Source organism: Canis lupus, chromosome 14, assembly GCF_011100685.1.
Source record: "Canis lupus familiaris isolate Mischka breed German Shepherd chromosome 14, alternate assembly UU_Cfam_GSD_1.0, whole genome shotgun sequence".
Classification (NCBI taxonomy): domain Eukaryota; kingdom Metazoa; phylum Chordata; class Mammalia; order Carnivora; family Canidae; genus Canis; species Canis lupus.
The window spans coordinates 32959424-32983186 of NC_049235.1; the positions used below are offsets into that span (position 1 = coordinate 32959424).

At 36.8% G+C, this 23763-nt stretch overlaps 1 protein-coding gene across 28 annotated transcripts in view; it reads left to right on the plus strand.

Moving 5' to 3' along the window:
- Window positions 1-23763, plus strand: part of HDAC9 (histone deacetylase 9) — a 911202-nt gene that overhangs the window by 512601 nt on the left and 374838 nt on the right. For 20 of the 28 annotated variants that reach the window (XM_038557033.1, XM_038557034.1, XM_038557035.1 and 17 more), the window contains 4 exons: window positions 6185-6316; window positions 9497-9612; window positions 19888-20010; window positions 23461-23671. In XM_038557033.1, coding sequence (XP_038412961.1) covers window positions 6185-6316; window positions 9497-9612; window positions 19888-20010; window positions 23461-23671 — 582 coding nt within the window. The remainder of the gene's footprint in view (window positions 1-6184; window positions 6317-9496; window positions 9613-19887; window positions 20011-23460; window positions 23672-23763) is intronic. The other 8 variants (XM_038557042.1, XM_038557044.1, XM_038557043.1 and 5 more) reach the window with 1 other exon arrangement.

The window sequence follows — 23763 nt, forward strand, 5'->3', positions numbered from 1 at the left end:
TCAGGAAATTGCATTCATAAATTACCATAAATGTAGCTAGTTACTAGAAGCTAAAATTACCAAAGAAATGATTTTTTTTAGACTTGTATAAATGAATTACGTATTATTAAATGGTTATAATTAGAGTTAGATTAGAAATGTTGCTCCCTGATACCAAAACAAAATCTGACTCATAACATTAAGGATCTATATTATCTGAGCCAAATAAAAAGCATAAGTTGTGTTAGATTTATAGTATTATTCTAAATGCTAATTTTGAAAACACATAGCCTTTTTCTAATTATGAAAAGTTTTAATTAGAGTAACCTATATCTTTAGATCAACTAGATTAGAGAGGTTTCTGTGTCCCGAAAGTATCTTTTCTTAATTGTAATGATTGCTTAATTGAACAGTTCACACATGGCATGGATTCCTACAGAGCTAGCCTGAAAGGAAGAAGTGACTCAGGCAGGAAACCTAATCTCCCTAAAGGACATTCAAAAAAAAGTGAATGAATGACAGATTTTACGTGGTTGGTTCCAAGTGACAGGATGTTGGAATTTGGCAGCCCCTAGGTAGCCCTGTGGGTGGGAAAGAGCAGGAGAAATCCAGGAGAGAGAGGGGTTGGGTGGACAAACCCACAGATATCTGGTATAGCAGGAAAGAATGACAACGCCAGAGAAGGAATCTGAAGTTGTCAATAGAACCCTCACCTTCACTTGTGATTATAGTACTAAATGTGCACTGCAGGTAAAATTGTTGAATAACTCAAATATTCATTAGTATAAAGATCCATTTATTAATCAATGAATTTTGATTGATCATGAATTATCTTAATTAATTGTATGATTAACCATTACTCAATACCAGTGTATTCCTTTTGTCTTTATGTTAATTTCCAATGAGAATGAATAACTTCTATATACTATGATATGTGGTATTGAATTTTTGTCAAAATTATTCGTGTAAAGAATATTCATAATTTCGGATTTAAAGTAAACAAAGGGACACCTGGGTAGCTCAGTGGTTGAGTGTCTGTCTTCAGCTTAGGGTGTGATCCTGGAACTCCAGGATCAAGTCCCATTTCAGGTTCCCTGCATGGAGCCTGCTTCTCCCTTTGCCTGTGTCTCTGCCTCTCTTTCTCCCCCTCTCTCTCATGAATAAATAAATAAAATCTTTAAAAAAAAGTGAACAGAGACAAAATGCACACAGTAGGCAGTCATTCTTAGTAGAAGGTAACATATTTAAGACAGAAAACTAAATAGATAATAAAGGTAAGTTAAAAAAAAAACTACCCACTAAGGAAAGTACATAGAGTCAATTAGCAACAAAAAAGGATTTTAGGGCAGCACCAGTGGCACAGTGGTTTAGCACCGCCTGCAGCCCAGGGTAAGATCCTGGGGACCTGGGATGGAGTCACACATCGGGTTCCCCACATGGAGTCTGCTTCTCCCTCTGCCTGTGTCTCTGCTTCTCTCTCTCTCTCTCTCTCTCTCTCACTGTGTGTGTCTCTCATGAATAAATAAATAAAATCTTTTTTAAAAAAGGATTTAAAATACACTGAGTAAAAGATCAGAAGAGGGCTATTGCTATTTTTGTTGTTGTTTATATAAGCAACATTGCACTAGGCAAAGGCAGTGAACCAGTTGTAGTTCTCTATCTTTCTACTTTTTTTGTTTTGTTTTGTTTTGATCTAAATTCCTTAGTCTTACATATAGACTACCTAAAACATTCATCTATTCAACATCTATCTATTCAGTGACTTCTTTTGTGATAGCCATCCGTGAGCTAAGTACTTTCTTCCACCCCTTTAATTTTCCACTGTGATATATCTATGGTAGGCATCATTACTGCTCTGCAATAGATGATAAAATGATTCACGGAAGTCAAACAACTCACCCGGGGTTGCAGTTAGTACATGAAAAGTTAGCATTGAAATCTGAGTCTGGTCTTTTTGTGTTGGGGACTTGTACTTCTCCAAAAAATACTTTGTGTGTGTGTGTATGTGTGTGTGTGGGTGTGTGTAGTGTGCAGAAATGACCCCCCACACTCACACCAATCTCTCAGTGAAATGACAAGTCTGGGCCTTGTCACTTACTGTTGGAATCCTAATTTTTTAGCCTGTGCTTCTCTACCTGACTCTCCTATTTCTTTCCCATTGTTTGTTCTCATACCCTGCCACACCTAAGTTCATTCTGCACATGGAGATTAGGAAGAAAAGAGAGATTTGAGACATTTAGCTTGAGAGGCATCTTGCACATGTTTTCTGTTTCCTTTTGTTCTCTTCTTAATTTTGCTTAAGTGAAAAAGAGCAAAAGCTTTCAGGTCTGTCCTCTTGATTTTAATATTCATTGTTTTCATTTAAATAATGATCAATTTTTCATGCAAAGTTTTCATCTCAGCAGACAAATGCATTCAGATGGGCACACACACTAAAAAGCTTGCCTTCTGTTTCTGTGATTAATTGAGATGTAGAGAGTGATGGGTGTGGGGTAAAAATAGAAAGGCAATTAGTGCAACTAGGCATGAAATACATTGAGATACAAGCAGAATGTCTCCCCAGTTAGTGATCTCTATCTGGTCTCTTGAGGATTAGCATCCCATTAGTAAATCACTGGAATGGAAATCTTCAGCCTTTGGGGAGACCAGAGCATTAAAAATGGAATTAACTCTAACTGAAAACTGAGTCAGCACAATAGGTCATTAATTCTACTCCTTGGGTATATATCATGCTGAGCTTTGGTGTGTGGGCTTCTGAAATATTAGGAGTGAGTTTATAAAGCATTTCATGGACTAAATGATGATTATCTATCATTCCATCATTCGCCCTTACCACTGAGATACAAATGCCTCTGGTGGCTCAGACCAGTATTGAAATACAGACAAAAGTTTTTACTAGAACTTGTAGATATAGTTCTTTACTGAGAAAAGTCGTGTATTGTATATTTTGAAAAAAAAATAAACTGTTGCACTTATAAAATATTAATGATTCCTAGTTTTTAAAAAGCTATGTCCTAAACTAAAAAAAGATTAAAAAAACACCACAATGCCTCAAATCCTTCCGAAAACTAAGAATTACATCTTTCTGCATAAAGTTGATTTATTTTGCTTTCTTTAGAAATGTCAGTGGTATTAAAAAATATTTTCAAATGGGGGCACCTGGCTGACTCAGTTGATTGAGCATCTGACTTTAGATTTTGGCTCAGGTCATGGTCTCAGGGTCTCGGGATTGAGCCCTGCATTGGGCTTCACACTCAGTTGGGAGTCTACCTGAAGATTTTGTCTCCCTCTCCTTCTATCTCTCCCCCTGCTTGTACTCTCTCTCAATCAAATAAATCTTTTAAAAAGGTTTTCAAATAAATTTCTAAGTATACAATGTATCAAAATATTGAATATTTTCAAGCAACCTATAGTTCTCCCTAATTTCTGATAATCTTTTCTTTATTTTCTTCTTCTACATCCTCACTGAGAATTGCTATCAGATAGTATTGCCTCCTTTGGTCATCTCCGTTTAGCACAGTCATTAGAAACTGCCATTTACTAATTAGTAACCCCAGGGTTTCTCTCACTTAACAATACTGACATTTGAGTTCAGATAATTCTTGGTTGTGGGGATTGCCCTGTGCATTGTAAGATGTTTAGCAGCATCTCTGGGCTTCTACCCACTAGATTCCAATAGCTTTACACTATAACTGACCATCAAAAATGTCTCCAGACACTGCCAACTGTCCTCTGGTGTCAGAATCTTCCCTGAGAACCACTGGTTTATCCCATTATTTTACTTGATTCTACAATAACTTTGCAAAATGTGAGACTTTGTAAGTCAGAGTCTTGCTAGGAAATAGAACCTACACAATATCAGCCATAGGCTTTTTGGAAAGGAAACTTACAACTGCTTTGGGATGTTGAGGCACCCAGAAAATAGCAATAGTGAGAAGCCATTCCTATCCCTAGTGTGGAGAAAGTAAGGAGAGAAAATGATATTCCTGGAGTGCTAGGAAAGCTGGAACCATGGAGAAGCCTCTAGAGAGAGATGAAATCAGGAAGAGACAAAGCAACACTGCAGCAGAGAGAGCAAAGGACACCCTGGCTCCTCCTTCCTCCTTAATCTTCTGTCAGTAATCAGTTCTACTAGTAGGTGAGCTCATATGAAATCCAACCAGCAAAGGACAGGAGTGATACAACCTTAGGATTTAGCCCTATCGGCTCAGACACAGAAGGAAAACGGAATCCATTGGAGTAAATGGGGGCGGGGGCAGGGGGGACAAAACAGAAAAAAAAAAAGTCCCCATTTTTTTACAGGTTTCAGATGATTATATTTACTGACAGCTTTTTGTAGAGATGAAAACTGGTGCTTCTAAAGGAATTTTAAAATAAATATGTATGGAGAATCAAATCTAAGTGAATTAATACAGTTCCATTTCTCCCTTTAATCCCAGGCAAATCGGATGCTAGCAATTCAGATTCAGACTTCCCCACTAAGTTCAAGTGGGTTGACACTCCTGGAAGATCTGGAAGATCTTCAGTGCTTTGCCCAAACTGCTTCTGGTCTTTGCCTCAAAGTTAGGGGGCGGGGGGCGGAAGTGCAGGGCTCCACACACTGAGCTGCTTGTTTTTAAGATTTGGTCTCTGCCCACTCCCTCTTTCACCATACAATGCTTTCCAGCTGCCCCTTTTCATGTTCTCAATATTTTCAGCCATAAAACACCAAAAAATTAACTTGTTTTATCTTGTAATGACCTATTTTTTTCAAGTTCCTATTTCAAGCCTAGTATGCAGGGATTCTCAGTCTCAGGTAAGAGAAGGGAAACAGAAAAGAACAAAGGCAACACTAAGGTATGGATAGTTGAAATCTAAACATAAAAACAAGCAAGCAAGAAGGAGAAAGAAAGGAAGAAAGCATTGTAAGTTCTACTTTGAGAACCTTTGCAGTCAGGCAAAAACAGAAAATGCCTTCAAAGGAAACATTTTCACTGATCAGAAATTCTAACTGCATCATAACATTGTGTCTGATATGGATGATTAGTAGAACTTTGGGAAATGGTTTATAATTGTTATGGTGTTCATACATGAGGAGAGATGGAGGAGCAATATTTTCAGTATTTAGAAGATTGGACTTGAGCTAGATTATCTAGGTATAGATCATGGTGTCCTCCCTTTTGACCTATGAGACCTTGGGCAAGTTACTTACACTGGCTGTGTGTTGGTTTCCTCGTTATAATCAAGGTATAAATAGAATCTGACCCAGATGGATTTTTTTTATGGTTAAATGAGTTAATCTTGAAAAAAGCATTTAGAATAGTAGTGGACATAGAAACTACTCTGTGAATGCTAGTTGTCATTGGAAACCCCCTTTCCCTCACCCCCCCCCCCGCATCATCATCATCATCATCATCATCATCATCATCATCTCTGGTTTGAATTACATAGGGACTCAGTCTAATGTTCCCATTCTTTTAGAGTATAATTATGTAGAAACCTAATCCATAATATCTAAATTATAGAGCATCACTATTTAGAGAGAATCGTTTAAGCAAAGAAATAGTAACATATGTATGAATAATGTGCATTTGTACGTTGGAACATAGAACCTTACTCTGAACTTCCAATTCTAAGATCTGACCACCCTTTCTTATTCATAGTGACTCTACTTGGTTTGGTGTTATGATAATGAGTATATTTTCTCAGGATTTCAGGTTAGAGACTACCGACAAAGAAATACTCCAGGAGTCAGAATTAGACGTAAATTATATGCTACAGAGGTGTCCTCTTATTACCAGAAGTCAGGCCAGAGTCTCTAAAATCACATTAGGGTACTGTTTTTGTGGGTATTGAGTTTCACCCTGGAGAGAATTAAGAGAGCTGACAATGACGCATAATAAATCTTACTCTGACCCAAACGTATTTAGTGATTAAAACTTCCCAGCAATCCCAGTTCTGTCAGATAAAATAAGTAGAAAACTTCTATTTTTACTTTTTTTGCTTTACCTTTAAAGAAATAGAAAAGCATTTTGCACATTTCATAAAAAATAATTACTATATTTGTCTGTTTAATTCATTTAGAGCTAATGCCTTATTGACATGCTTGGAATTTTAATTTGAGCTGAGAAGGAACCAAGAAGAGAGTGAGCCGTTTTTTTATACACAGGAGCAACTGGCTCTCTATTTTTTAATTTTTATCTATTTTCTTTGTCTCAATCCCCAGCCTCTGAGCCCAACTTGAAGGTGCGGTCCAGGTTAAAACAGAAAGTGGCAGAGAGGAGAAGCAGCCCCTTACTCAGGCGGAAGGATGGAAATGTTGTCACTTCATTCAAGAAGCGAATGTTTGAGGTGACAGGTAATTGAGGACTGTGCAGACATACACTAAAAAATGCCGGTAGGAGGAATGAAAATAAATAGCGTAGAGTAAATATGGCTGTTGCATATTAAAAGTTATTTTGAGGAGAAACATGTCTTGAAAGGAAATTATATTGAAAATTCACAAGTAGCTCAGTAAACCTTGCCATGCATTCACCAACTGTGTCAAACAGGAAATGAATGAAAAACAGAACTGTGTGTCAATCTAGGCATAACTAGGGAACGCCAAAGCTCACCTTAATCTTTTTAGAAACAGGCAGTCCATTTTAGGAATGCCAACCAGAAGAGTATAACTTTTAATGAAATTTGATCAGCAATGAGCAGAGGGAGGTCCAAGAAGAACACTTCCCCATATTCAGACATGAATGTACAAAATACATCTGGGAAAATTAAACTATGTGGAACAGCAAAACCTTGACTTTTCAACAAATTTACAGAACTCATAAATGACTTTATGTGTTTACTAGTGAACTGGGACTTATGGCAGGAGGGGGATATATTGCCTTTTAGGAAGGGAAAGAAACTGTCATTTTCACTAGTCTCAAATGGAAGAGTTCTTATTTTTTTAGCTGCCTGGTTAGTGGTGGGGTGAACAGGTTAGGAAATTCAACCTGATGTCTTACAAAGCTTTCTAGTCCCAGTTGTACCTGGTCTGAAATTAGAGAAGACCGAGGGATATAAGAACCAAAAAGACTAGCCAAAGTAATAATACTGACTACTGTTTATTGAGTACCTACTTGGAACTATATGCATTATAGTTGGTCGTTTCTTTTGGTTGCATCCATAAAGAAGTAGAAATCTGCAACCATTTCCTTCCATTCTCAAGGAAGATTGTGCTTGTACCAATGTAGTCAATTATTATTATTTCTCCAAGATCAGGTCTTATTATTAGCAGGTAAGGATAATAGTTTTTCAAAATTATTTGTTTTCTCTATCTCCTGTGGCCATGCTAGTGCCTACTTTGAGGAGACAAAAGGGAAAAAAATTGTGGGGGTGGAAGTGGGAAAGTACAGAATACTAATGCAACTTGGTAGTTTTACAGGTTATTTAGGAAAAAAATGAGTATGTAGTCTCCTATTCATTCCTGGCAAATTGAAGTGTTTATCTGAAGAAAAATAATGGTTGGAGCATTTTTCCTTAACAGATGAGGAACACGAAATAGATAAATAAGTATTGCTTTACTGAAGTTTATATTTATTTTTCAATATCAAATATAATCACTAGTTTGGATCAATTCTAAATTCAGAGCTGAAGACTTGTTTTTCAAAACACAGATTTGTACTTAAGTAAATAAAAATCTTCCTCAGGTTTTCATGATAGAGGTACTTGGTGGGATTGGGAATTTGGGGACTGAGTCCATTTTAAAGAATGTAAAGAAGATGAAGATATCAACTGTCTAATGTAAATAGATATGTGATTTTTCTAATCGGAGAGAGTACACTCCCTCATAACAGGAAAGCCTGAAGAAAATAGAAAGCCATATACATTGCTTTGCTTTTGTTGTTTGTTTTTGTGTGTTTGTTAGAATCTGATTAAGGTCTTATTTATTTATCCCAATGTTCTTTTCTATTTTCCTATTAATCTCTTCTTGATCATAACTTTTTCCCCACAGTCACTTGCTAACTTGCACGGGGATTTTGGTTAATACCTACCTGGGTAATGATGATTTCTAACTGAAAGGAGTTATGATTTACTGGAGTTTTACTCAAGTTTCTTGAGTTTTGAAACACCATATTGTTCTTTCCCTGATGTTGAGAGATAATGACTCCCTCCCCCTTTAATCTGAGGAAAAAAATGTATATTCAAAGAGAGACTTCTGTGTTTATTAGATGCACATCTTCGGTCAGTGAGCTGGGACTTGTGGACACTTTTGTAGGTTTTTTAAACTAGTATGTTGTACTTAATCTAAATGCCTTTGGAGGATCCAAAGTACCAGAAAGACAGCTTTATTACCTATGCTCCTCCTCCTTTCTCTGCCAGCTTTCATGAAATTTGGATGAGCTCTGTTTGGATCTTCATACTAATTATTTTTACTATCTAGTCAGAGACCAATCATGGTATCATGTAGCAGTTAAATTGGTATTGCTGTTCTTCTTATACCTCTCCATCTCCCTTGTCTGTTTCCTAGGATCAAGTACATGCTTTTTCCAAACCCTGTGCCCCCTTTCCTCCCAAGAATTGACCTGGGAACCATTCGCCATTTCCCTCTTTTATAAGTTCCTCAATTTTCTGCTCCCTCTTCCCACCAAAGCCGCATTATTTAAAAATCCTAAGGCTCAGCATCTCCCTGTGCCTACAGTGCTTTCTCGTGCACTCCCTTCTTCTCCACTGTCTCCATTTCGAGAACTACTTCTACTTCTCTTCAAGCCAGTTGCCATCTCATTTCTTTTCTGAGATTTCCTCAGTTTTCCCAGAAAATCAGCTGCTACGTCCCCCTCCAGAACTTGTCCAGTGCCATGCTGTAGAACCCTTTTGCAGTATTTATTTGTTGCCTTGAATTCTCAGGCTCACGGCAGCGATTTCTACATAAGGAAATACTTCTGTCTGCATATTGCTAAGATATAAATAATATGATTTTAAACTGACAAGGCAGGTGCAAAAAAAATAACTTTTTCGTTTTTGTTTTTGAAGACAGGATATGAAAATGAGACATTAATGAGAAATCAGTATTTAGTCACCCAGGAAAGACAGGAGTTAGCAGTCTGGGGGAAAAGAAGCTCCTTGAAGTATTTTTAAGGTGCATTTTTCTGGTTAAAAGCAAATAAGAAAGAATCAAAGCAAAAAAGCAGATTCATCAAAATGTAAGACAAATAGAAAGGCAGTGAGAAAGATGCCTTTAAGAATTTTATGCCTATGACCTTTATTTATTTATTTATTTATTTTGCCTCATCAAAAGCTCCTATAATGTTCTCCAACTGTTCTTACTTATCTAGAAACTATGCAGTAATGTGTTGTATTTTTAATGGTGAAAACAAAGGGGAAAAGTGGTAGAATTCAGAAATGTTTCATAATTTTGCACAGTCCTTACTGTGGACTGAAATGGTGCTTGTTGTTCCCATAGGTGAGGAAAGCAATGTTTGGGGCAGTATATTGTTTAGAATGTAAGTAAAGCTCATCCTTGTATGGTTTTCATGAATCTGTGCTTCACAATGTTTTCCAGAATCCTCAGTCAGTAGCAGTTCTCCAGGGTCTGGCCCCAGCTCACCAAACAATGGGCCAACTGGAAATGTTACTGAAAATGAGACTTCAGTTTTGCCACCTACTCCTCATGCGGAGGTAAGACTTTTATTATTTTGGCTCTTTTAAATATTAGGTCCTTGGTTAGCCCTGTAAGACAAAGTGATATTTCTGAATTGAAGTGTAAAGCCACCTGCTCTTAGTTATTTTTCATAGAGTCTTATCATGTATGGAATTGAATTAAATTTGATCTTATTTACCAAGTTTGGATGACAATTACAGTTTGAAAATAATAAAATGTAATCCTCGAAGAAACTACTCTTAGGGATGCAGCATATACACTGCCCTACAGATGCACAACTTAGTAGTGTTGTATTTGATTCTTGTGTTCTTTTCTGATGAGGGTGGACGCATAAATAAGTAAAAACAACTTTGTGCAAACCTTACAGAAGAACAGCCTCACAAAGTAGGATTTATCTACTTTCCCTAGAGAGTAATGAAGATGTAATTGGAGTATTATAGCTGAGGAACCTAGGGTTCTCCTGAGCGAACATTTGCTGAGGACCTACTAAGTGCCAATTGTTTTGCCTGGTAATGGGAATATGAAGGTGAATAACATATGAACTCTGTTTTTGAAGAATGAAATATTAAAGGAAATCGATATGAGTGTGTGCAGTCAACCCTAAAACACTTGTTTTCAACACATAATTTATTTGACACCCAAGATACAAAATACATTTGTGAGTCAACAGGAATTTTTCTATGTAGTTTTGGTAATAGGCCAAGCAAAGGAAACAGTCTGTAAACAGCCACTCTTATGAAATCAGATGTTTTGAAGACACCGTCAGCTGACTGAAACTCTTGCTCTTGATTTTCTGTCATTATAAATCCTCCTTACCATGAATTGCTCTATGCAGGGAAAGCTGGTACAATAACTTCTCCTATGTAACTGTAACGTGCTTCTTCTCTTGTATTTGATATAGTCATGGTAACTTAGAGTTGAAAGACTGATCAAATCTCTGATTCTTGGATCATCTATATAACTTTCCTGATGTGTAATTATCAGACTTTCTCTAGAGCACTTCTACTAGGCATCTCCCTTTGCTGTTTCCTGAGACAGCTCAGTTGATTTTGGAGAATTAGTTCGACAGAAATGTCTTCTGTACATTATGTCAATATCTGCGTCTCTATAATTTCATACACACACTTATAATAAATTATTTATAAATTGTAAAATTACCAGGCCAAACTATAATTGAAGGCAGAAAACCAGAGGTTATTCCTGGTAAGTAAAGGACTGACACCATTGAAGGCAGAGAACCAGACGTTATTCCTGATAAGTAAAGGACTGACACCAGTGAAATTACTTTTTTTCTAAGGACATTTGTGTACTTGGTTTTCAGTTTTGGTTTTCAGGGCCTCACAAAACTCAAAATAGAAGGTTAAAGCTCCCTATTGACCAAGCAGGATAATCTAATATGAAACATTAAACTGAAATTTCAAAAGCTCATGTCTATACTATGTTGGTGAGTCCCTCACCGCAACCCCCAGAAGTGTCTGGATATACACCAGAGCAGGGACAGGATTTCTCCGAAGTTTCTTTTTTTTTTTTTTTCTCCGAAGTTTTAACCAGAAGCTAGTTCTTGCATGGAGTTGTAGCCCAAATTTACATACCTTCAAACTGTTAATTTGGTTTTAAAGTGCCCCAGATTTGTTAGGGCCCCTAGGTGTCTAGAGAAGCAAATATAGGGATCCCTGGGTAGCTCAGCAGTTTAGCACCTGCCTTTGGCCCAGGGTGTGATCCTGGAGTCCCGGGATCGAGTCCCACGTCGGGCTCCCTGCATGGAGCCTGCTTCTCCCTCCTCCTGTGTCTCTGCCTCTCTCTCTCTCTCTCTCTGTCTCTCATGAATAAATAAAATCTTAAAAAAAAAGCAAATATAAATTCTCTCTAGGTGAATACACTTGCATTCTAAATTTCAAAACTTTCCTTCAATTTTCCAAGGGAAATAGCCAGAAGAGATAGACACTCTCTTGCTTATGATCAGCTTTCAGATAGTTGAAGACTAACAATTCAGGCCTCAACAATATTTCCAGGTCCTTCATCTATTTCTTGTTATTCATGGTCCTGCTGTCCCTCTTTTTCTTTTTTCATTGTCCCTTCTAAAACATGGTACCAGATAGGATGAGTACATCACATATAGTTGTGATCAGAGATATAAGTGGTATTCTTGGACTGTTGGTTATAGGTATTGTATTTCTGTTAGTTCAATTCTATCTCAGTATTGGTCCATTTTCGTGACCCTTTAATCAGTTTCCAGGAAAAACAACAACTTGGTCATAGACGTTTCTAAAAACTTTAGGTTTCCATTGCCTCTCAGTTTGAAGAATGTGATTCTTGGGTCTGGATTCTAAATCAGCTTGAGATGAATTCTGTGCCCTTGGAAAAAAGCAATGACACAGTAAACTATGTCAGACAGCAATGACGATTCTTAGAAATGCATTGTTAGGGCTAAAAGGTACAGATGCCCACTTACAGTCTGTGATAATATTTTAGTAGGTTCAGAAATGGCAGTGTAATATCTTGATTGGGAAAGCATATGTAGTAACAGTATATTTTACAAAGGGTAAGGGTGTGATGGACACAAAATTCAGCATGATGGTTACCTCTCTGGAGCGAGCAAGGTAGAAAGGGTTGGGGGAGACATGGTTTGTTACTAAAGAGGAAGATGCATATACTCTTTCATTATGAATACATGTATACGGATACAGTACTTAGTACAGCATAGAAGAACACCAAGAAATATATATTTGTGAGATTGGAAATAAATGGAAACTTCTTTACTTCAAACTTTTAATGACATGTTAAATTGAGTATCCCAGATGATGTGACCCTATCTTTAAATTTCAAAATACATTAAAGAATGAAGATTAAAAGGATTTTGCTTATGTTGCTTTAATCTATTTGTTATTCCTAAAACCTTCACTATCACAAATATGCTTAGGTTGCTCTACCTTTTCATCTACTTACTGAACATTCTGTTACTACAAACTTTGCCTTCCACCCCCACCAGTTAAAAAAAAAAAAAAAAAAAAACAGAAGGAAATGTGATTTAATGGAGTTTGAAAGAGTAGAGGTATTTCTTCAGGTCAGTGACAGGACATTCACCTCCAAAGCTGGAAAGACTAGTTCAAAAGCGAGCAGTGACTTACTCCATAATGAATTAATTGTGTGCCTGAACTATGATCCAAAAGGCCAGGTAGACAGACCTTTATGCACTGATGGGTAGCCTCTCCATGGCCCAAAACAAAAAATTCAGCCCTGATGGCTAACATGTGGTTTTCTGCTGCACTGCATTTACAGAGGCCTGTAATGTAATTCATGCTGGAGCTAAAGAGACAGCGGAATTCAGACAGAAACTCTCAACAAATTAACATCCTAGCTCTGTAACACAAAATGCTTCCACCTAAACTAGAAAGAGAGGAAAACAGATATTTTCAGCCAATTCTTGATTTACAATCATTTTGGATTTAGTTTGATTTTTACAGACATCTTCCAAGATTAACAATAGTGTGTAATTTCCTATCAACAGAAATAGTTTGAGGCATGAAAAATATACATCACCTACTATACTTTCAAAAGCCAAGCTAGTTGTATACTTCACCATTTACAAAAGATTTGGTTAAGCAGCACAGGTGAGTTTTCACTTTAAAATAGTTCAACAGTGTACATTTGTATGAATGCTTCATTCTGTGACCTGTCAGTAGAAAAACATTTCACCTAATTCTTTCAGAGCCCTTGTAAATGAATAGGATTCCACTCCCTTTTACTGCTTAGGAAATAGGAAAGTAAGGCTGTATCTCAGGCTGATTCGAGGCTTAGGCAAAAAAAAAAAAAATTTATCTTGTAATTCACATGTCCTGTATGATTTAGATGGGGGTGAAGATGGACGTAGGAGGAGAATTTACTCCTAAGTTTTAGGAAACAGCACAAGCGAATTCAAACGTATGGGTCTTCTATTCAGAAGGCTCCACAGAAACCTGGTTCCAAAACCAGCTCCTTTCTCATCATTGGTTAAGTTGCTAAACTTGCCCCTGACCTCGGATTCCTTATCTAGTGAAAGGTAGTGATACCTACTACTCCCAACAGCTTTGCCGTGAGGAATCAGTGTTGGGAAGGCGGGTGGTGAATTGCGACGTGTGAAACGAGTTCATTTTTTGTTGTTGTTATCAATACTGACTCCTAGTAGGGAAAACTCATTAGCATGTTTGTCTTCAAGCCAGCAAGTCACATGTGAGAGTGAGTCTCCATCTGCTCTGACCACTTCTGTTCCATTTCTTCTATTTCTTACATATGCTCAGTCCTGAACTCGGATTGTTGGAGCTACTTGTTTTACTCATTTGTAAACTTGGTTGGGGAGCTGAAACCTCAGGAGTTTCTATTTCCAGCTCCAGTCAGAAATGTCTTTACCTATCTAGTTACTTTATTGTTAATACTGTGGGCCTGTGGGTTCAAATGTTTCCATGAATATCAACACCATTATTTTAGATGCCGTAGATTTATTTGATAGCTATGTTAACAGTAGCCAAGCAGCTGGTTTATTTCTATTTGAACATTAGTGGCTGGCTCTGCTATGCTGTTTTTTAAATAATTTTTTTTCCAGCAGATACAAACGATTTTTTTAAAAGAGTTCTAATAATAAGGTTAAGCACTCTAAAATCATCTGAAATGTCACTCGTGTTGCCCCAATCTCACATGACTCATCTGCCTATTGTTTCATAATGGTTGTTGTGACATTTGCTGTAAATGTTATGCTCCCTTCTGAGTGGGTGTAGAGCTATGGTTTTAGATGGCAGAAAATAAAATGCTTTCCCCCCATCTTTGGGGAAAAGAGGTTGCTATGACAAAAGAATTATTTAGTAGGAATAACATGAGTCAATATTGTAAAGCAAGACCTTTAATGAGACCTTCAGCGGTGCCTTTTAGATGCAAAGGAAGCCCTGTCAAATGATAATTTCTTATATCCAAATCATTTTATAGTGATATATATTCTTGGATGTCCAGCAAAAATAAAAACTTAGGGATTTAAGTTTCTAAAAAATCTCTTCATCACGTGGAGATTTTCATTTCTGTTGGCTATCTGAAAGGACAAGAGAAAATGAATACTATTTAAAATTATTGTGAAAACCATAAAAAAGTATGAAATGACTAGGAAATATTTTTTTTTTTTTTTTGGTTTGGGGTTCTTTGTTGTTTTTTTATTTTTAATGTGGCTCTTTTTTTTTTTTTTTTTTTTTTTTTTGTAGATAGCCTAATTTGGGGATCTGGGACCTTTTAAAACTACAGCAGATTAAGTTTACAAGCATGTCTTCCTGAACACCATTCTAGTACACACAGACGGACGCTTCCAGATCAGGCTAGTCAGAGGTGCTTCTGTCCCAAATGGAAGGAGCTGGTGTCCAGGGAAGGAGGGCAGCTGCCCAGTCATATGCCAGTGATTGGTAGAGCTCAAGTGTTAGGACACTGAGACCACACTTCTTTTCACCAGTCCAGACTGCTCCTCACCAAAACTCTGTAGATACTTACATTCTTTTTGGATTCTCATGCATATTGTCAGTAATTTTGAACATGTAGTAAATTTAAAATTCTACATCAACTTTTTCTATGAGCTTTTTAAAATGTAGGTGGTTATTTACATAACTAGTGTTCTTTTGAAGGTCATCTCTTAACTTCTTTGTCTTAAGAGTGAGAAGGGTCAGGAGGCCTGGGTGGCTCAGTGGTTGAGCATCTGCCTTTGGCTCAGGCAGTCATCTGGGGGTCCTGGGAATGAGTCCCGCATCAGGCTCCCTCATGACTCTGCCTCTCCCTCTGTGTCTCTTGTGAATAAATAAATAAATAAAATCTTAAAAAAAAAAAGTGAGGGATCCCTGGGTGGCGCAGCGGTTTGGCGCCTGCCTTTGGCCCAGGGCGCGATCCTGGAGACCCGGGATCGAATCCCACGTCGGGCTACCGGTGCATGGAGCCTGCTTCTCCCTCTGCCAATGTCTCTGCCTCTCTCTCTGTGTGTGTGTGACTATCATAAATAAATAAAAATTTAAAAAAAAAAAGTGAGAAGAGTCTTCCCTTCCCTTTCTCTCTTCTTCCCTTCCTTCTTCTGTATCTCCTACCCCTACTCCCATTTCCCTTTCACCCACAGGCAGTCATTCTCTATTTTTGTTTGCATCGGCTTGTGCATCAAATGCATTTTCTGCTTTATGTCCACAAATTTTAGTGGGTAAAAATGGCACGGTATTGTCAGTCTCATTCCACTTCTTATTTTTATCATTAAGCATGTGTTTTTAGATCTAGTCATGTCACTATGGATGTAGATACCTGATAGTTTGCTTTTAATCTCCATGGCAGTCTATGGTGGGCAGTGCTTAATTCTCCCTCCCATTCTCCAGTTGGATGCCCTGGTGACTGCCAGTTCTCACTCACCACCAAAAACTGCTTGAATATGTACTCATGGACATCACCCTAAAGGATGATGGATGAGAGCTTAGGAGAGAATTTCTTGAAGATATAATTCCCAGCAGAGGAATTTGGGGATCACGGTATATAGTATAATGTTTTATCATTCGGAATTATTCACCAGAACTGCTATACCAGTCTACAGTCCCACCAGCAATATGTGATGGTTTTTACCTTTCTATGACATTTGAGATTTTGTATTTTTCTAATTTTTGCCAGTGTTCTTTTTGTAAGAGATTTTGAGTCTTTGAAATGAATAGCTTTCTGATTTCAATGGCAAAATTAATAGCCCTAGAGACATAGTTTTTCAGTGTATTTTATTCATCTGATTGCAAATATTATCCATAAGATAGTCTTCCAGTTGCTATGATGGTGAGAAAACATTTTGAAGGTCATTGTTAAGATATGAGCAGACCTCCACTGACCCAATACCTGATTCAGTCACATCCTAGCTCCTTCTGGTGAAGTGCTAGTTACTTATCAAAGCCTGGTACAAAACTGACAGTCTGGTTTGTGCCATTGAAGTGATTTAACCCTGTTCTAATTAAAGGAATTATCACAGATCATTATAGTTTGTTTTCTACTTTTCTGTGCACTTAAACTAGCATATGAACTTGAGTCGTGGAGGACGTCTTTGTATATCTACTCTCCAATGCCCACACTGTTACTCTAACTGAATTGTTGTTTCTTAATTGTTTCATGAATGTTAAAAGATAGTCATGTATACTTTTAATATTAATTTCCATTTTATGTGGCTACAGCAATAGTTTCTGGTTCTGAAAAATTTTTAGATTAAAACCATCCTCCCCATGTTCTAAGATGTAAAACGTTGGCATTTTAGCACAGCTTTGATTTAAGGGCTGGATCAGTTTCAAAATTGCTTCCTGAAAAAAAAATCCTGGCTTTGCTTGAAAACGCTTGTGATCTCACCATGATGCTAAGGTGGGGTAACCTTCCAGCCTTGTAAGAATACTGGTCAGGATCCTTCATTATCTCAGTGAATTGGTACCTCTCACCACCTGTTCAGCTGGCTTTCAAGTGTGTCCACACTTTTGTAGCAGTGTAGATGGAGTACAAATCCAGGGTCTTGCTAAGAAAACATTAACCTGGAACAGATAGACTGTGCTGATCAAAAAGCCATATTGAAGAAAGTTATATTTAAAGAAGATAATTTGAGGAAAACATTTTTTCAGGTCTGTGAAGTCATTTGTGGTTCTAGTCATCCTATAGAAATTCTGTGCCTACTACTTTATCTGTAATTGAAGGAAATGAACTAAATAATGTCCAAGTCCCTGAAGTCCTGTGATATGATACTATGCCACTTAGTCTCTGTGTGCAGAACCAGCTATGTACTCTCAGTGAACCTGGAGGACTCAGGACTTTGCTTGTTTCCTCAGGAATTGTCTCTGTGACTTGAAGACCCTCATGTCTAAAAAGTCATCAGAGCTTTCACTTCCTTCTCATGCCCAGGTCAGCTGGTTCCCAGTTGTATACGTTTATTACTTTCCATAAGCCTCAGGACCTAATTTTGCTACCTCTTCTTTTCTAAAGCTTCCCCCATGTCCATACTTTTTTTATGGTTCCCATATCCTTCAGTAATTGCAGAGTGGGGTATGTAGCTTCTACAACAGTACCTAACAACAAATCATATAGCTTGGGTCATTTTAAAGGTTCTATTGCTGATCCCAATGGGAACCAGAATTGAGGAAATCACTCAGTTTCTTCATCCATAACTGAACAGTAATGAAAGCTGAAGTGTGTCTAGGAAGAAGTCCCTGGCAGAGGGCTTGGCACACAGTAGGTGCTGAAAATCAGTATGCTGTCATAGGAAATGGTTTTTTTTTTTTTGAAGCCACTCAGTTTTGACATGAAACTTAAGGAGTTTAATCCTATCGTAAGAATATTCCCAAATGTCTTCATTTTAGTCAAAGCCCACATGCACAGATAGTCCGCTGCTGCCATTATTACATCCAAGAATAAATATTTTTCTTCCTTTAGTATAGGTTTGCTTTCTGAGATGAGGTGGGAAGGTATTGCAGAAGTTCATCCTGGGAAACAAAGATGACCTCTTTAGAGAGGCCTGTGGTATATCTTTGGTGCCATTCCCACAGTGCATGTCAAGTCTCAGTGCTGTGATAAGCTAATACAGCCTGGAATGAATATTATACACGGTTTAAAATGCTTATTTTTCCACACGTATTTCTCTTCTATGAAAACAGATAAGTAAGTGAAATACCATTTTATTGTAAATGACAGCTTGCTGCTAATAATCTAGCTAAAATATTTTTTACCTCCTCATACATTCTTTTTGTTCTTATTCAAACATGTATTCCAAACCAAAAATTAATGTTAAAAGCAATTATTAGTGTAAGCAAAATAAAAGCTTGCCTTTTTAACTAGAGCAAATAGGCAGCTGCTATTCAGAGCTTCTAAAATAATGCAGTCTCATCGGAAGGAAAAATCATTCCCAGCAATCTTCATGCAATGGCAGTTTAGACAACTTTGATTTTATAAAGGGTTGCATCTGAAGTCTATATAATGTTAAAGTTTCAGTATGCCTCTTGGTGTTCACACAGACATATCTGACTTCTTTTGAGAAAAAACAAAATCTGAGTTAGCCTGGAATTCCAAGTTGCAGTGTGAAAAAAAAAAAAAATCTCCATTTAACCTTCTGCTGGTATTATGTGAAGGCTACGACTCATCTCCAAACAAACGTATGATTGAGGTGATGTTTTGGAATAACATCCTGTGTTCTGGTGGCGCATCACTCTTCAGTGACATTCTGAGGTTGCATTGTATTAGCACATGATATTTTCCCCAGTTAATTGATATCCCAGGTTCGTCCAGGGGAAAATCTACGGCTCCCCCAAACATGCTTGACAAGTTATTATATTTACTTTACTCAAAGCCCGTGTGTGCAATATCCCTCTTGGAGGTGGTCTCTTATTGGAGTCCCATATGCTTTTTGTTTGGGAAGAAAGCAGTCACTGTGTCATACTGTTACATGGAGTATTCTTTTTCAGGGATGTTGTTCCCTTGGGGACCATATCAGGCCAGAGTTCCTTAGTCTAATAAGACCTTTGTAACTCTTATTGTAGAAGAGTTCTGGGAGGGAAGCAAGAGTTAAACAGAAAATGTAATTCAAGCAACCATATTAGGCCACATGTGGGAAAACATGACTTAGTATTGGATTAAAAAATGGTATTTGTTGTAAAAAGGACTGCGATGCCAAAACATTTGAGGTATTTTCAGTGTAAATGAAGGCTATTGTGGCACAAAGAACTTGTAACATTTTAACATTTACCTTAGTTTCTGAATATGAATGATCTAAATATACATCACGTAGAGTTCATATATTTTATATTAAAAAAGATATTATCAATTATAGAAGTCCTGTATGGTGACATCTGATCTAAGATTTCCTTTTGAGTTTCCCCATCAGTAAAATGATGTTTAATCTATATAGAAATAATTATTTTAGCAGTATTATATACATATTCATCGCTCAGTAATACAAAAATATACTCATAAGAATTAGTCGATGTAATTGTTTTGCTTTACCAGTTGATGACAGACACACTGATTATGGTTGGTAAAGGTAGAATTATTAAAAAGAATTTTGCAAAATGAACATACAAAGCCCTTTTTTTCAGACTTTGTGATTATGTTTAATGAACAAAATTTTAATTTAATTTTCAGATACAACTTTTGGATACAGAAATCATAAGCAATTAAGATACTTGGCTATTTTGTCCAATTATGACACTGTAAAATGTATTTTCTGAAATGTGAACATTTTACAGCAAATGTTATGATATAATAATGTTTTGAGACTGCCTTTTCTTTCTTTTTTATTTTTTTAACAGCAAATGGTGTCACAGCAACGCATTCTAATTCATGAAGATTCCATGAACCTGCTAAGTCTTTATACCTCTCCCTCTTTGCCCAACATTACCTTGGGACTTCCAGCAGTGCCACCCCAGCTCAATGTAAGTCATTACACAGCAGCCCATTAAAATATCAGCCCAGTGATGTTTTCTTAGGGGAACTTCTCTTTCATTTCTTGTGTATTTAGACTTCAGGGAAATGTGGTAGAGTTCACTTCTCCTAGAATTCACTCACTTCGCTCTGAGTTGTACAGAGACATTCAGTTTAATTTCAAATTAGCGTATTATACGGGTTCACATTATGTAATATATACAAAAATAATAACTAACATTTATATAATGTTTTATAGCTTTTAAAAAAGAAAGCACTCTCCAGATATATTATTTTAGTAGCTTCACACAGCTCTCCCATGAAACAGAGATTACAGACCACAATTTTACAGAAGAAGCAGCTGAGTCTTGGAATATTTAAAAGCCCAAGATCACAGAGGCATTGAGTAGCAGTCCTAGGACTCAACCCAGGCCAGTGTTGAGAGGTGTAGCTTCTAAAGCACAGCAGCATATGTTTATAGAATTTATTTTGTGAATGACTTTATTTTTGGAATTTAAGTTACTGACTCTGTGGTACTAAGGAATACAATCTCTGGAAAACCTCTCTAAGAGCAATATTAAATTTTCCCCAGGAGATTCAGAGTGAATCAATTACTTTAAAAGTCCTGACATCTGAAATAGGATCTCTGGGAGGTACTTGTCCTACGAGCAGAAGATAGCAATAATTATTTTATACATATTCCCCCAAATAATACAAACTTTAGTCATTGTCAAAGATTTGTAAGCTTTACGAGAAAAATTCATCTATGAAATGTTAGTAAATTAAATTGTACTTATGCAGAGGTCATGTTATGCATTAGGTTTTAAGAGAAATTTATTTCAACTCTTGGCACCAATTTTGTCAAGCTTTAGCAGCCCATCTTCCATGGAGTTCAGCTTGTCAAATTCACATCTTTTACAATATACCCACACCAGGAAATTTTAAAGAGTTGACCATTTTTTGCCTCATTTATTTTTAGAATATAAATGGTGGGCACAAGCACACCTATATGGACATTTTTATTTTTATTTTTATTTTTTTTTAATTTTTTTCTTTTATTTATTTATGATAGGCACACAGTGAGAGAGAGAGAGAGGCAGAGACATAGGCAGAGGGAGAAGCAGGCTCCATGCACCGGGAGCCCAACGTGGGATTCGATCCCGGGTCTCCAGGATCGCGCCCTGGGCCAAAGGCAGGCGCTAACCGCTGCGCCACCCAGGGATCCCAATATATATGGACATTTTTAAATGATAAATTTTGTAATTGGGTTCAATACATATTATAAAATCAATCTAAGAGATATCTGGTTATATTTGGTATTTTTAAGAGAGTAAAGTGTTATCTCACATGATCCAGTAATCTTACACCAGAGGAGAAAGCCTTAATTTGGATGTTGTTTTATATTTGGAATTGAAGAAAAAAGGCTTAATAATACTGATTTCAGCTACCCCCTGAGAATTCCACATGAAATATTTGTAAACAGTTGAGTCTAGTGAAAAGGAAAAAAAAGAATTAGGGATGAATCTGAACATTAAATATTCATGGATGATATTTTCACATCTCCACTTATTAAAAATTGTTTTTTCATCTATTTCTTTTTTTCTATTCTTCTGATAATAAGCAAAAACTGACACAAAAGCTTCTTATGACACATGAATAGGCATTTTACTTCCACTCTTTTTTGCATGTTCTAAGTCATTCCTACCAGCTAACACAAACATACCCCACTTTTAATGTGGTCAGAGAGAATTTTTTCCCAAAGGACCAAGTACTAAAGCCAGACCATTTAATGTTTCAATGGTAATACAATTTGGTACCATTGGATGAATAAACCAATGTGGTTTGGATTGCAGTTTCATTTTTCTTTGCTTCCATTTTGGTGTGGATGAGGCCATCACAATTAATTTTTCAAGCTTAGCATTGCTTTGGCAAAGGGATCTTTAATATTCCATTTCCCCACTGAATAGTGGGAAATTTTAAGGAAAAGAGGCCAGGAGAAGGAATCACTTCTAGATTAAACATTGCATTGACTTGCCATGTGACTAAGACAAACCATTTACCTCTTTGTCCTTCAATTTCTCCATCACTGAAAATTGCTTTGCTTCCCTGGTGCACAGCAATTTTGAAAGATGAAACATGAGTTTTGAAAAGAAACATGCCACATAATTTTGAGGTATTAGACTTCTGCTTTTGTAATACCAAAATGACCTCCATTCATTAAATTCTTTGAATAGGATAATTCATTATTACTATTGATGATATAATTATTATTACCTTATTACTGTGTTATCATACATTTCAAGTTCTTAATAGCATTTTTATTTGATCTAATTTCACTTGTAGTTTATTTTATTAAACAAAAGTATCTGGAGTGTCATTTTCAATATTTAGAGATTTGGGGGATCTGTTATGAATTAATACAAAATACATGTTTAAATCAAAGTCCTGCATATTTTATACAACCTTTCATTGAGTAGGCTGAAGAATTTTATTTTAAAAATTAAATATTGAAAATCTTTCTTTTTAAGATTTTATTTATTTATTCATGAGAGACACACAGAGAGAGGAAGAGACATAGGCAGAGGAAGAAGCAGGCTCCATGAAGGGAGCCCAATGTAGGACTCAATCCTGGACCTCCGGGATCATGCCCTGAGCCAAAGGTAGATGCTAAACTGCTGAGCCACCCAGGTGTCCCTAAATATCGAAAATCTACAGCTCTGTGAACTTACTAGAAGACATTAGAGGAATCGCTCCTGCTTAAAACTCCAAAGTTAGTTTTATCTCCAGCTTCTTCATTACTATGATATAGTCATTACTTTAGCAATTTGAATCAATTTTACATTTCCTTATACCTTTTTACCTAAACAGTACACTAAAATATTTTAAAAATAAACTTCCCAGTTATTAAGCCTGAAATTAGCATTATTTTCAATGTTAAAAACTCTTTAAGTTCAATACAGTGATGCTCAATACTAAATCGTCTCCAGTGCTTCTACTCTGTTTCTATTTCTCCTTTGTTAATTCAGTTAGTTTAAAAAGACACGCTGTTGGGCAAAATAGGTGAAGGCGATTTAGCGGTACAAACTTCCCATTGTAAAATGTATGTCATAGGGATGAAAAGTACAGCATAGGGAATACAGTCAATAAGATTGTAGAAAGTTCGTATGACGACAGATGGTGGCTATACTTATGGTGAGCACCTCTAATGTATATGAATGTTGAATCACCATGTTGTACACTCGAAACCAGTTTAATATTGTATGTCAAATACTTCAATTTAAAAGAGAACTGGGAGAAAAAAAGGACATGCTGTTATACATATTTGCCCTACTCAGGCATCAAGAAGATGGGGTTTTCTTTTGGATAGAGGAAGGGAGAATTAGGGAATAAAAAACTCACCTAACAGTGTACAGACCTAATGGATGAAAGAGGATTAACATCTTTATTATTTCTTGACACAGGCTTCAAATTCACTTAAAGAGAAACAGAAGTGTGAGACCCAGACGCTCAGACAAGGCGTTCCTCTTCCTGGGCAGTATGGGGGCAGCATCCCAGCATCTTCAAGCCATCCCCACGTTGCTTTAGAGGGAAAGCCCAACAGCAGCCACCAAGCTCTCCTACAGCATTTATTATTGAAAGAACAAATGCGACAGCAAAAGCTTCTTGTGGCTGGTAATTAATAATGGCATCACTTGCAGATCATTTTAGGACTTTATTTATCAGTGATCCAGTGTAATGTCTTTTTAGTTTAAGACCCTAGTAAA